This window comes from Biomphalaria glabrata, chromosome 12 (genome assembly GCF_947242115.1).
Source record: "Biomphalaria glabrata chromosome 12, xgBioGlab47.1, whole genome shotgun sequence".
Lineage (NCBI taxonomy): Eukaryota > Metazoa > Mollusca > Gastropoda > Planorbidae > Biomphalaria > Biomphalaria glabrata.
In genome coordinates, this window is record NC_074722.1 from 3,415,773 (window position 1) to 3,429,858 (window position 14,086).

General features: G+C 32.9%; 1 protein-coding gene across 1 annotated transcript; it reads right to left on the bottom strand.

Annotated features, from left to right (window-relative positions):
* Positions 1–591: 591 nt before the first annotated feature.
* LOC106051295 (nuclear speckle splicing regulatory protein 1-like) lies at positions 592–14,018 on the bottom strand. Its single transcript, XM_056005917.1, has 9 exons — positions 13,835–14,018; positions 9,320–9,413; positions 8,419–8,496; positions 8,180–8,308; positions 7,955–8,029; positions 6,585–6,717; positions 4,407–4,524; positions 4,139–4,204; positions 592–4,046 (listed from the first exon to the last, which is right to left on the bottom strand). Exons 1-9 carry the CDS (start codon positions 13,855–13,857, stop codon positions 3,368–3,370), a joined length of 1,395 nt encoding a protein of 464 aa, XP_055861892.1. The 5' UTR covers positions 13,858–14,018; the 3' UTR covers positions 592–3,367.
* Between the last annotated feature and the right edge of the window lie 68 nt (positions 14,019–14,086).

Here is a 14,086-nt window from a genome sequence, read left to right on the forward strand (position 1 = left end):
ATACCAAATATGCGTACCCCTTCAATAATTTTCTTAAATCTAAGTACCCCTTTCTCTCTCCCCCCCCCTTTAAAAAATAGAATAGTTGTTGAAAATAATAATCGAACTTTGGGAAATACTGCAATAGGCGTTTTTTTGTTGTTTTTTTTTTAGTCAATTCATATAATGTATATTAAATCTTATTTTGCTTCATTTTAATGTGAATTTCATCAATGAATGGCCTAGAAATAAGTGAGAAAAACCCAAATGAAGTTGAAGAATTTTCCAAAAAATGCAGGGGGTCTACCGAAGAATGGAAAACATGGCAAGGGGTCTATGAGACAAAAAAGTTTGGGAACCACTGTTGTAGAGCGATGGTCCTCTCTTAGTAAAGGTTTATTCAAGTTTAGTGATATTAGCGGGTCCATTTAATTAAAGTTTTATTAGTTGAAGTAATATTATAAGTTGAAGTTATACTAAGTGAAGTTTCATGTATCTTCAAGTTTTATCTATGAAGTATCAAGTTAAGTTGTTATTGAATTGAGAAGTCATTTTAAGTGAAAGTTGAAGAAGTATTATTAAAGAAGTTTTAAGAAAATACAGAGAGATGTTTATTTGTTCACTTCATATGAATTCATCAACTTATTAATGCAATGCTCGGTCTGTTCGTCACAAATATTACACTAAGAAACACTGAGCTCAACACTAGACGATGGATGCATCAAAGTTTTTATTCACACACACTCACATTATACCTTAAATAATACACTTACAAGCTTAACATTACACTAAGAAACACTGAGCTCAACACTAGACGATGGATGCATCAAAGTTTTTAACACACACTCACATTATACCTTAAATAATACACTTACAAGCTTAACATTACACTAAGAAACACTGAGCTCAACACTAGACGATGGATGCATCAAAGTTTTTATTAACACGCACTCACATTATACCTTAAATAATACACTTACAAGCTTAACATTACACTAAGAAACACTGAGCTCAACACTAGACGATGGATGCATCAAAGTTTTTATTAACACACACTCACATTATACAGTAGTAAAGTTCCCCTTTGAGACCTTGTGGTCTGTAGGGCAGATGATGTAAAGATCACCTGTTTCTTTGGCCTACGGTTAACGAGGGTGTCATGTGGTCAGGTTCCCATTAAAGCTGGGTGGACTCAGAGGCGCCCAAAGATCCCGAAATAAAAATCCCAGGATTCGAACCCGGGACCCCCGGTACGGAAGCCAAGCGCTTTACCGCTCAGCCACCGCGCCTCCTCACATTATACAGGTTACACACAACAGTATATGAGCTTTCATACCAATGGAATAACTCTATATTCTAACAACAAGTGCTATTAGAGCATGGAATGGGCTAGCCAGGAAAACCAGCGACTTGGCAGAATTTAAGTCATTGGTTAATATGCATGACTGAATGCATGACGCGTAGGACGTAATCATCTTCTTTTTTGAAGTAACGTCTGTATTATATAAGATAAGATAAGATACAGAAACATAATGTCAACAAAGAGAGAACGAGAGAAAAAGAAATTAAAAGAGAGATAAAGAGATAGAGGAAAATAGAGAAAGAAAATAGAAAGAGAGATAAAGGAGAAAAAAAAATATAAATATGATGTTTTCTTGTAGTACTGCTATCTATCTTTTTTTTTTCCTTCTAATGTTGTAGTGGCAAAGGGATTTACGACAGTACAAAACTGTGAAGCCGCATTTTGACTGCTAAGTGCCTTTTCTGTCAATATAGGCCAGTGATGCCCAAAATACGGCCCGCGGGCTAAATCCAGCCCGCGACGTTGTTATATCCGGCCCGCCGAAACGTTCCCTCCCAAAAAAAAAAAAAAGGTTGAAAAATGTATCTTTACCTACTTAGGACTCTCATATTTTCTTTGATGTATTGATACCATGACCTTTAACGTTTGTGCGTTTATGAACAAAGACTCTGAATGTAGAATCTAGCAGGACCAGTGGGCGGATCTTTACTAGTTTGCGGAACATGATAATAAGCCTACATCTTTGTTTTATAAAGAAAGTGTGGCTGTTTAAAACAACATATATAGCGGCATTATAAAATAATTATGGCGGCATTATGGGTTTCAACCACGAATAAAAGATTGTTTCACTACAACTAGAGATTTGAGGATCGATGTGAATATTAACCAAAAAGAGACCTACACTTTTGCTAGCAATTTAAGTAGACAAACGAAGTTATTTTCTGACGCGTAAACAAATATAATCATCAAATATCACATGAAATGATGAATGTAGCACTACATCAAAGTGGTTTTGGTAAAATAGTTTCAGAACAATATCATTTAGTTAATGTAACTTTTCGGTCATGTGGCCCGCGAAACGAGAGTTGGAAATTAAAATGGCCCGCAGGTCGAATTATGTTGGGCATCACTGATATAGGCTATTGTTTTTTCAGGGCCGTCTCGTTATTGTAACCCAGTAACCCACATTGCTGACATGTCAAAAGAATGTGCTAATTTACAGATAGGGGGATAATTAAATTCCTTTTAGGCCTATATATAGGGATGATCTAACATGAATAAAGCAACAATTAAAAAGATAAGAAAGTGTTTGTTAATGTCTACTAGCCTACTATTACAGAGTGGACAACTTCAGGGCTGATAATGAGGTTTTGAGTTTCAACACTAATTGTCTTTGTAACCTTGTTTTTTTTATTTAAATTTTAATACAACATTATCTAGTCTTTAAGACAGAACTTTTGTCTTATAGTTTTGTTTGATACATATCCAATATGCAATAGGTTTTATGAAGTCTATGTTTGTTCAAATGTAGCTGTGTAAAGTAGTCAGTGCATTTTAATTTTAATTTCACGATCTTTGGACACCTCTGAGTTCACCCAGCTCTAATGGGTACCTTACATTTGTTGGGCAAAAATAAAAGGGGCTGGTCATTGTGCTGGCCACATGACACCCTCATTCACTGTAGGCCACAGAAATAGATGGCATCATCTGCCCTATTGACCACAAGGTCTAAAAAGGGGATTTTTTTTTTTATAGGCAGTTTTTGACCCTTGTTACATACTACCCAAAGCCTCAGGACATTTGTCAAAGTATATACAAGGAATGGAACACTGTACGCCTGATAGCCCATTTAAACAAGTGACTATTACATCATCAAACATAAAGTTAGATAGTTATTAGTCAGTGAGGTTAATACATACAAAAAGACTAGGTCAAACTTTGTTTTACATTCTAATAAACATTTTAAAAAATTGTTTTCATTTTAACATAACAGTCAATATTTATTTCATAAACAATTTATAACATTGTTTACAAAACTAGTATTTATATACAGGCAAGTGAGACAGGACAACATGTATTAGAAATCTATCCTGCCATTTCTCTAGCAATTTTTCTTTGTAAGTAGCGCTTTCTGGCTTCAGCAATGTCTTTAGGTGTGTTGTGATGAGGATACTTTTTATCTCTAGGATCTATCGGCTTTTTCTCCATTCCCAGCTTCTTGGGTTTGCCAGAATCTAACTGCACCTTCACATCTGTGTTGTTTTCAGTTTTGTTTTCTTTGTCATTGGGTAATAATAGGGAGTCGTCTTTTGGGTCATCAGTTGGTGGCGAGGATTTGGCATTACTCTTATCTGAATATGGAGAGCTGTGTCTTCTGCTTTTCCTAGAGTTATGTTTATCACTAGATTTCTTGTTCTGGGCTCGGTCCCTTGACCGTGACCTGGATTGTTCTCGTGATTTTCTTTTTAAATTTTCTGAACTTTGAAAACTTGATTTCTGATAGCTCCTTGCTGGTGACCTAGAGGATGACCGTGACCTGCTTCTTCTCTGACTGTGATGGGAGCTACTTTCTCTTTCATGGTTGTTAACATCTGAATTTTGAGGGGGGGTGGGAGCTGACCTTTTAGACGATCTTCTGTCTGTTTCTGGAGAACTAGAATTTGATCGGTGTTGGCGGAATCGACCTCCCTGTTGTGGTCTGTTAGGTTTGGAGAATTCTACCTTTGTCTTTGCATCTGATGGACTTTTATCAGAACCCTCATTGCTATTAAAACAGAAAACATCACAAATACATTTATTAAACTCTTTTGACAAGTGCTTAAGTTCTTAGCGGTATATTTATATATATAATCATACCTTTCTGAATCAGAAAGCTCTGTGGTATTAGATTTAGACTGCAGTGGAACTAATGAGTCATCAATCCTATAAATAAAGGTTTTAAAATAAAGTAAAAATGATGAAGTTAAGAACAGAAAGAACACAAAAATATTTTCTATTATTTTGAAAAGATAATACATGTCTAAAGCCAAAAAAATATGATACATTAATCTACTAAACTACGTTTATGGTAATTAAAAAAAAAGCTTACTATTTCACAAATGGTAATAAAAAAGTCAAAACTTACGGTTCTTGCTTTACTAGGTTTTCTTTGTTTATTTCTACAGCCTCAGTTCCAGTGGTGGTTCTATAGAGGTATCTGTAAAAGCCACTTATGTCCTTCTGTTTTGTGACGTCTAACATATCTAGAGAAACATATTTTCTGTTAGTTTTTATTTTATTTGGAACTAGCCAGATATGGCATGCAGCCCTTGGGCCTTAGGGTATTACTGATCTAGCGCATTGGATTTTGATCTATGTCAAACATACAAATGTTTCCTTCAAAACTTTTGGCCCGAAAGTAAAAGTGGAGTGTGAAAAGTGGGTTGACAGATTTAGCTGACGTTTTGATATCGAATACAACATTCTGTGAAAATGGGCTTACCAGAGTTTTGTTCTTTAATGGAGATGTATTTAGATATATACATTTTTTTTTTATTTCAGAAACCAGAGATTGTGGGAGGGACATTAAACCAGCACCACAGTCTCTGCCATGATCTAAGGAACATTTGTGCTAATTCTTATCAAGATTGGTGAAACGGTTTTGATTTCAATGTGGCATATACTTACATACATACACCTTACATTGAATTCTATATTAATATAGTAGATGAAGAGAATACAGTCCATACAAAGGGCATATCATTAATTGTGGTAAACTCTCTCAAACAACTGTAAAGAATAGTTTTGAAATTAATGCCTGACTTTTTGAAATGCATTATAAGAATAATGCACAATCCCATTATTACACTTTTGATTCAACTAAACATGGAGGAAACATGAAGGAAAAGAAACTAGAAATGATTGAACAAAACACTGCATGAGGCCTTTTGAATCTCTGCTGAGTTCTCAAATTAAAGCAACTAGATGAGCAGCAATGCTTTAGAGGCAAGAGATTGTTCAGCAATACAACTGAATATATTAAGGCAATGTGCTAGTACTACTACTATCGATTTGTGGGAGAGAATTAGACAAAAGCCCATAGCCCAAGACATCACAAAACGAAAATGGAGCTGGATAGGACACACCCTGTGAAAACCAGCTACCAATGTTGCAAGGCAGGCACTTGACTGAAACCCACAAGGAAAGAGGAAAGTGGGCAGACCCAAGCAAACCTGGAAGAGGTCAGTCATCAGTGAAGCTGAGGGTACTGGAATGACATGGGAGCAAATGAAGAAAGCTGCTCAGAACTGAGTTCGGTGGAGAGGGGTGGTTGCGGCCCTATGCCTCTATGCTCCCATGGGAGTGCACAGGATTAAGTAAGTAAATGTGCTAGTACAGCTTCAGGTCTGGGTAGCCTACACCAAGGGGAGGCTAGGTCAGGCTGGATCACGTGCTCCCAGACTCTGCTGGTTTTTGGGACTTGCCTCAGCACTCAAACCTTGTTTCCATTTCTATCATTTATTTTGTGGGAAGCGTGGTGGAGAGGCTAAGTGCGCTTGAACTTGGCTTGGCTACCTAGAAGGGGGCTCAAGGTTCGACACCTGACTCGGGCAGAGTTATGTTTACTGAGCGCCTAAAGGCAGCACAGAAAACCAACTCCTAGATACCCCCTCCCCCCACTCGTCCACAAATGAGATTGGACCAAAAGCGCTCTGAGCATGCTATAAGTATGAAAGTAGCGCTATATAAAAGCTATAATAATAATAATAAAAGCTATAATAATATAATAATAATAGTGTTGGATGATGAGAGCGAAAGTGGCTGTTTTATTTAGTGGTGTTAGTCCTAAGTGGTAATGTCCGCTGAAGGAGACAGAAAGTCTAACAAGGAACATCTTCTCTAGTGGGCTCCCACAGCATTGCACATGGTGAGGATGTAATAAAGGCTCTGCCACGCCACGCCATTCCTCATGGGGTCCCATCCTCTAGTGGCCACATTCTAATGGATGGTGGCTGTATATTGTAGGATTACAGCGGTATCCCTCAGGTTCAAAACTAGGGCCTAACAAGAAGCTTTACACCTAATCTAGGATTTAGTGAATGAATATAAAGTCTAAATAATGTAGTGCAGTTAACTCCAAATGAGTGAATGAAAAATAAATAAACTAGTGCAGATGTTTAGCTCCAAATGAGTGAATGAAAAATAAATAAAGTAGTGCAGTTGTTTAGCTCCTAATGAGTAAATGAGAAATAAATAATGTAGTGCAGCTGTTGTTTAGCTCCAAATGAGTGAATGAAAAATAAATACAGTAGGAGTTCCTTACTCTCCATAGCAGCTTCACGTTTCTCCTTTTCTTCAGCCTCTGCCATTTCCAACATTTTTTGCTTGTAAGCAGACGTGACAAACTTTTCTTTATCTGCAAACATTTCCCCTTCTGCTTCTCGTTCCTTCTGAACCTGAATCAAGAGAAGACCTCTTACTTATATTTACATATATATAGGTGACTTAGTCACTTTGCAATGAAAATGTTGATTTAAGTGATTACTCTTACTTAGTTTACAAATAGCAGCTTTCAAAAATCTATTTCAGTAAAAACCTGAATAAAGAGAAATCTTGTTAGTTAATTTATTTAGTTTGCAATTAGCAGCTTTAAAAAAAATATCTTTTTCTGTACATTAATTTTTTTTAAAATTTGTTTAATTAATGACCTACTTTTCATACCGAGATTTCAAGACAGCAAACTTACATATATTTAAAGGAAACTCCGATGGTTTTTCCAATTTGAGTTATTGACATATTTAAATTCTGCTTCAAAAGTTGTAATGGTAAACATTTTACCATTTTGTATTTAAATGCTTAGAAACATTTATATTTAATAAATTAGTCAGTAAATTCTTGACATCTAAAAAAAAACAAACAGGGTTCTTTGAGATTTTGTTTTTAGCTCAGTCAAACATTACTTCCCTCGATAATACTGAAAGAGAAACTAAATTTAACAAATGGTGTCGCTTCATTCTTACAGTAGCTGTAAGGCTTAGTAACGGCCTAGTCCAGAGCTACTTTACAGTTATATATATATATATATACATGTATAGATAGATCTAAAAGTATTAGGATAACCAACTCGAGGAAAAAAGTAACATTTTCATCTAAGCCCCTCCCTGTCCTAAAAAGTAAATATAGATCGTGTGTCTGACTGATTCTAACAAACTGGTCAAAATAAGGCTAGTCTAGACTACGTGTAGTCAGTCATGACAAGACAACCAAGCGATAGTGTTTGTGTGTGTTGAGTGGTCATGCGAGAAAATACAAACTGCTGTAGTTAGTCATGCGTGTAAATCTAATTTCAACAAGCATTTTTTTTTTTAACTGCATAGACGAAGATATATTTCTTTTATGAGAATGTAAACTTTACTGTATCATCTCCCGTTATACAATAAGTCAATAGATTGAATTAATAGATTAGTATGACGTCACATAGAAACCCGGTGAAAATCTGATCGTTTTGGATGTGCAGGAAAATTACACCAGAAAAACATCAATTACTAAGTTATTATTGCGAACTAAAAAAAAAGAATTATACATTCATTATCTGTAAATCAAAACACATATTATATCAAAAATTGTCAAAACCATCTGAATTTCCCTTTGAGTAGGATTACAACTATAGTTTGAAGTTCTCCTAGTACCAACCTGTCTTTCTTTTCTTCTTTCCTCTTCTTTCTTCTTAGCCTCCGCCGCCATCAGAAGACCAGATATATACCTGGGCTGTAGAAGTCATTAAACATTGAAGTTTATATATAAAAAAACAACACCTGAATGAATTAAAACATTTTGAAAAGATTAATGTCAATGAACTAAGTTACATCCAGAAATTTCATTTTCAACAGATTTTTTTATTGTTTTATTCAGCTCTACCTTTTTTTCAGCACTACTTTTTTCTTTAGCTCCAACTTGTGGTTTGGTAGCCTGTAAGTCATCATAGATAGAATCGTATTCATACACCGTGGGATCCTCTTGCAATGCCTTATCAATGTCCATCTGAGTCTGGGGTAACAAATCTTAAGGTTTGAATGCAGATATTACAGTTAAGTTTGTAATGTAAATACAGAAATTACCCTGAAGTTTTTTAATGAAAACAATAGAACAATAATTACCTGTCTTTTGACTGTGCTAGGCCCTGTATAGCCTGAATTTTTTTTAGCTGAGGTGACAGTCTGTTTAGTGTCATCTTCCTGGTAAAAAAAAATGCCAGGTAAAAATCACTAACAGAAAAATGTTGGATTTAATTGAAATATTAACTAATTTTAGGATGTTACAGCCCAACATTTACTTTTACAAATCCTGTTTCCTTTGAGGAAACAAAAATTTATGAGAAAGATAATGTAACATTCGCATGTTACTGTGTTTATTGGGTAGCGACGGTATGAAATAACTAGTTCAAAGCAATGGCTTTTAACTTTTACCAACAAACATCAATTAGTCATTAGAACTATTATCCCTCTCTGGTGCTAAAATATTTACACCATCCCTAAAAGATTCAAATATAACCCTTCACAGTAAGTGTCTAATAAAGACACATTCAAAAAAATAAAAAAAGACAAGTATTTTAATTGAGCTTGAGATAAAAGAAACTATTGTATGAGTTTTTAATACCTTAAAGAAAATACTTAGCCACTTTGAGTTTTTAAAAGTTATAATATTATAATAATATTATATATAATATATATATATATTATATTATAATATTATAAGAAGTAATAATAGTTTAAATGACTGCTGATCACTGATAAATAATGCAAACTAAAATTTTATGGCCCTATCACAGGTCCTGAGACCTTCCTTCAGGGAACAGTACCAGAAAAAAGATGAAAAGGGAAGGCAAGATTAACAAATAAAAAGGCAAGTCATTGAAAGAGATTCTATTCAAGGCAAAATAGAGGAATGGAAAAAAATGGTCCACAGATCACACATGGTGCCCCAACAGACTCAAAGAGAAATGAAGGAATAAAATACTTCATGATGAAAAGGCGTATTGAGTTGAAAAAAATCAAATACCTCATCGCTTTCATTTCCAAATACATTTGTGAAACTTGACTGCTTAGATTTTTGAGCGACTTGACCAGTTTTTTTTGGAATGATAAGACCGTACCTAAACAAATAGACAAAAAATTACTCATTAGTGGACCTCAGCAGCATTGACGCAATTTCATTCCTATAATATCTACATTTTTAGTATTACAATTTTTTTTTGTGTTGCTTTCAATGGAATCAAAACATGTATTGTACAGAGAAGTGAAGCGCTCTACTGAAAAGAATACATCTGACAAAGCCTTTATTCAAATTTCTTCAACCTGTCTAAAAATGTATAGTTCTTTAACTAGTCATTTTAACTCTTTGTTTCCTAATTAAAGACACAATCATTGATTGACCCCATTAGATTAATTTAATTTTTGGTTTTATAAACTTTACTTTGTGTTAGATACCCCTTACCCCCACAGGTCCACAAATGAGATTGGACCATAGCGCTCTGAGCATGCTATAAACATGAAAGTAGCGCTATATAATAGCTATAATAATAATTATTATTATTATTATATAAAAAGGGCATGTATTCTCCTATAATTCTATACCAAAAGTAACATTTTATGATTACAAAGAAAAATGTTATTCAAGTTTAATAATAACAGGGTAGAATGTACAATTGTGAAAAATGAACAATTCTGTCAAAAAAGTGGAAAATAATTTTGGAGATCATAGAGTTAATACTTTTTTCTGGTTAATCCTTCTTTCAGAAATGGTCACCATCAGTCATATCAATATTAGACATAGACATTTTAAATTACATTAGAAAACATGATGTTTAAACAAACAAAATAAAAATGTAAACAAACAAAATACAGTGTGTATGTTTTTTTCAGAAATGTTATACTGATTTGAATTATGTTGTATTTTGTTGTTATTTTTTTAGTGAAGAACATTTGAATAAAAGTGTGTCCAATCTTCCTAATTATAACTATTGTTTATTAAGCCATTATATTACTGTTATAATATTTGTTCATTTAGTTTCCATCAAGGGAAAAGATGATATTGTTTCATTGCAATTTGTTTTACATTTTTTGTTTCTCTTAATTGCTCCAATTTGATTACCGTTTCTGTAATTCATCTAATTCTCTTTGTAGAATGTTATATAGGCAGTACACTTAAATTTTTATATCCACTTCCTTTCCCACAACAATGATGACTGACACATTTTGAGTTGTGATGCCATAACTATGGACTTGACAGCACTACAATTTTGGAACTAGATTGACAGAGAGGACATTTCATCCCAAGTATGAAGAGCAAAGCCTTCCTTGTGAGCATAATTTTTAAAGTAACTAATTAACATGTTACAATGACAATACACTTAATAACAATTACAGTAACTTATTAAATATTTCTAGACTCTTAAAACCCTAAGTTGGTAACAACAGTGAATAAGATCTATTTCACTTAATAACAATTACAGTACCGTAACTAACTTATTAACTAGTTCTAGACTCTTAAAACCCCAAGTTGGTAACAAAAGTGAATAAGATCTTCCAATAATACAGAATACAGATATTAATCAGTAATGTATGTCATGTATTAGAATATATATGAATGTTCAGATAAAACATAATGCCGAAAATCACCTTTTTTTTACCCCCTCCCCTGTAACTAATTGTAACAAAACTCAATACCACCACCTCCCTTTATAGTAACATTAAGAAAATTCTAATTTTACTAATTATTATTATAATTATCATTTGAAATATATTTGACCATTGCAGCAAACACATTTTGAAAATATTTTTGACAGTTTAATCACACTCAGGTATATAGAGTTATATCACTTGAACTTTCTGCTACGAGCAAATGCAGACTGAAATAAGTAAAAAAGTTGTTGTTTTTTTTAACAAAAAATCAGGTAGATCTAGATTTGTATGTAGTTTTTCTAAAAATAGTTTTAAACTTTTTGTTGCTACCTGTTTTTCTCTTAAAAATTAACGAATGTTAGATTAAAAACACTCAGTCACTGGAACATTTTTTTTACCCTGCCCATCCCTTTTTCTCCAACAGAAAGAATCCTGGTTAAGCAAAAGCGAAAGCAATAGTAATTTCAAGAACACTGTGGTTCTTTCTTTCAAAACCGTTATTGGATCTAGATCTCTAGTGACTACAGCCAAATTTAAATTTTTTCATTTTTATTTGAAAAATGATAAGTCAAACTAGTTTTCTCCATGTGGCCAATGCAATATACATCAACTGTTAAATTTTTAGAAAAATTGTGAAGGCCTTTTTTTGAGATCAGCATCCAGGTTCTGCCCTCCATGAAGTTCTGACTTGAATAGTATAGAGTAATAGAGCTAGACCAGGGGTGAGTAAATTATGGCCTGTGGGCCACATGCGGCCAGCCATAGTGTTTTATACGGCCTGCAGACACCTTCACAATAAATGTGTGCCACAGATTCAACATTTAAAAAAATCAAAAAAATCAATCAAATCATTTTAAATATCTTCTTATTACTTATGATGAAGAGGCTAAAGAAACATTTCTCTGCATGTCATTCTAAAAGAAGTTTAAAGCTAATAAAGATTATGCTTATTGGCAATATTTTTAAACATTTAGTCAAAAACACAAACTCAGGCCAGTACTTATTCAATGCTATGAAGAACTGCGTTGAAAGAGTTGGGTTGGCTTGAAACAAGATAGCAAGTTTAACAACTGATGGAGCCCGTGCTTTGACTGAGTAAAACAGTTTTTTTTTTTTATAAATTAAAGAACAATTTCCTAACTATAAACTCTACACGGGAAAGTTTGCACACAGCTGCATTGAATATCAAACATATTATTAGTATATTAGTGTCAGTGATCAAACTTATCAGAGCTAGGGGTCTTAACCACAGGCAGTTCAGAAATACTTGAAGACGTGGAAACAAAAGATTCTGATGTTTGGTACCACAGTGTCCGCTAGGTTAGCACGGGCAAGGTATTGAGAAGAAAATGGGACCTCAAGGAAGAAATGGTTTTGTTCCTTGAGGGACATTTACTGTGACTTTGTTACTAATATTTCTAATGAAAGGTGAAGACTGACTACTTCTTTTTCATCATAAGAATTGTAATGGGTTGCTTGCACATGAAATGTATATGTACATTTTTTCCAACAAAACTTTTCCATTTCTCCAGGCAAGCAAGTGAAAACAGGTTTAATCATTTTCCTTTGTTGAAAGGTGAAACTATTTCTAGTCAAATGGTTGAAAAGTACAAGACTTGTTGAATTTGAAATGCACATTTTAGGACGTTAAGATATTTAAACCAGTCTTCAATACCCTCACTTGACCATTTAGTACAGAAGTATATATATTCAGTTCCAGAGTAAATACTCCCAAGCAAATTATAACCTGAAAGAGAAGTTCTTGTCAGTTCTTCTTCGGAAGTTTTATGGGTGCCAGAAGCTGTATTTCAACTCTTTAAAAACTTGATGCTGAACTCTTTTACATTATTTGGATGTTTGAAAATAAACAATTGTAATAACAGGTCGATGTTGACTGACTGTAAAAAATACTAAGCTAGTTCCAACACAGTTCTAGAACATTATGCACGAGTGTAAACAGTTAAATACTTCACATTAGTACAACGGAATAACCGAATTGTTGTGATGAATTGTTGTAATGTATATTAACAATAACAAATCTTAAATCTTATAAAATTACTTTTTTAGTAGAGTCTACAGTAGATCATCAACAAATGATACTTGTAAATCAAAATCAATGTCATCATAATCATAATAATAATGATCATCAGTCATCAGTATCACTATCAGTACTATCATCAATCACAGTCACAGTATCAGTTACATCCGTGACATCAGTATAATTAATCAGTATATCATTAATCATTATCATGAATATCATTTTATAATTATTAATAGTAATATTTAATATTATAGATCTGGAATCTAGACTCATCATAATCTACTATATTATATATAAAAAAATATTATTAATGATTATAATAATATTATCATTGATTATCAATAATGAATAATCATATCATATTCATGATTGACATGATAATTGAATTTTGATATCATATATAATATATATAATAATTAATTTATATAATTAATTAATTAATACAATTAATTAATTTATTAATAAAATTTAAATTAAATTGATCTAAATTCTAGTCTAGATTAAAATCATTATTAAATTAAATTATTTTTATAATAATTATTTATAATAATTTACTGTAATTTAGTGACTATAATTATTAATACTTTAAATAATACTATCAGTATCTAGATCTATGTCGTCTATGACTATACTCTGACTATACATGATACTATCCCCTTATAACCTTATTAAAGTTAAAGTATATTATAATATACACTGTATACAGTCACAGTCGAGTATCCTTTCACAAAAAACATGCATTAAAATATAAAACTAGATTTAGATGTAAAAAAAACAAACAGATCTATTAAGTTTATTAAGATATAGATCATTAGATCTGGAGATCTAGATCTAAATTAGTAAATACTTTACGTTTTTTTGTTTTTGTCTGCCATTTTCTGTTAAAGTTATCTTTACTTTGTTCTTTTAATTTTTTGTTTATTTATCCCCCTTAGAAGAACAATCACAGACCTATATAATAGTATATATAGGTCCGTGTGAAAAATGTATCCTTTTTGAAAATAATTGAAATAAATTTGAACTCTTATAAATCCAAGTCTAGATATCTAAGTCTCGTTGTAAAAGGCCAAAATAGATCTAGATATCTAGATCTAGATTTTAATA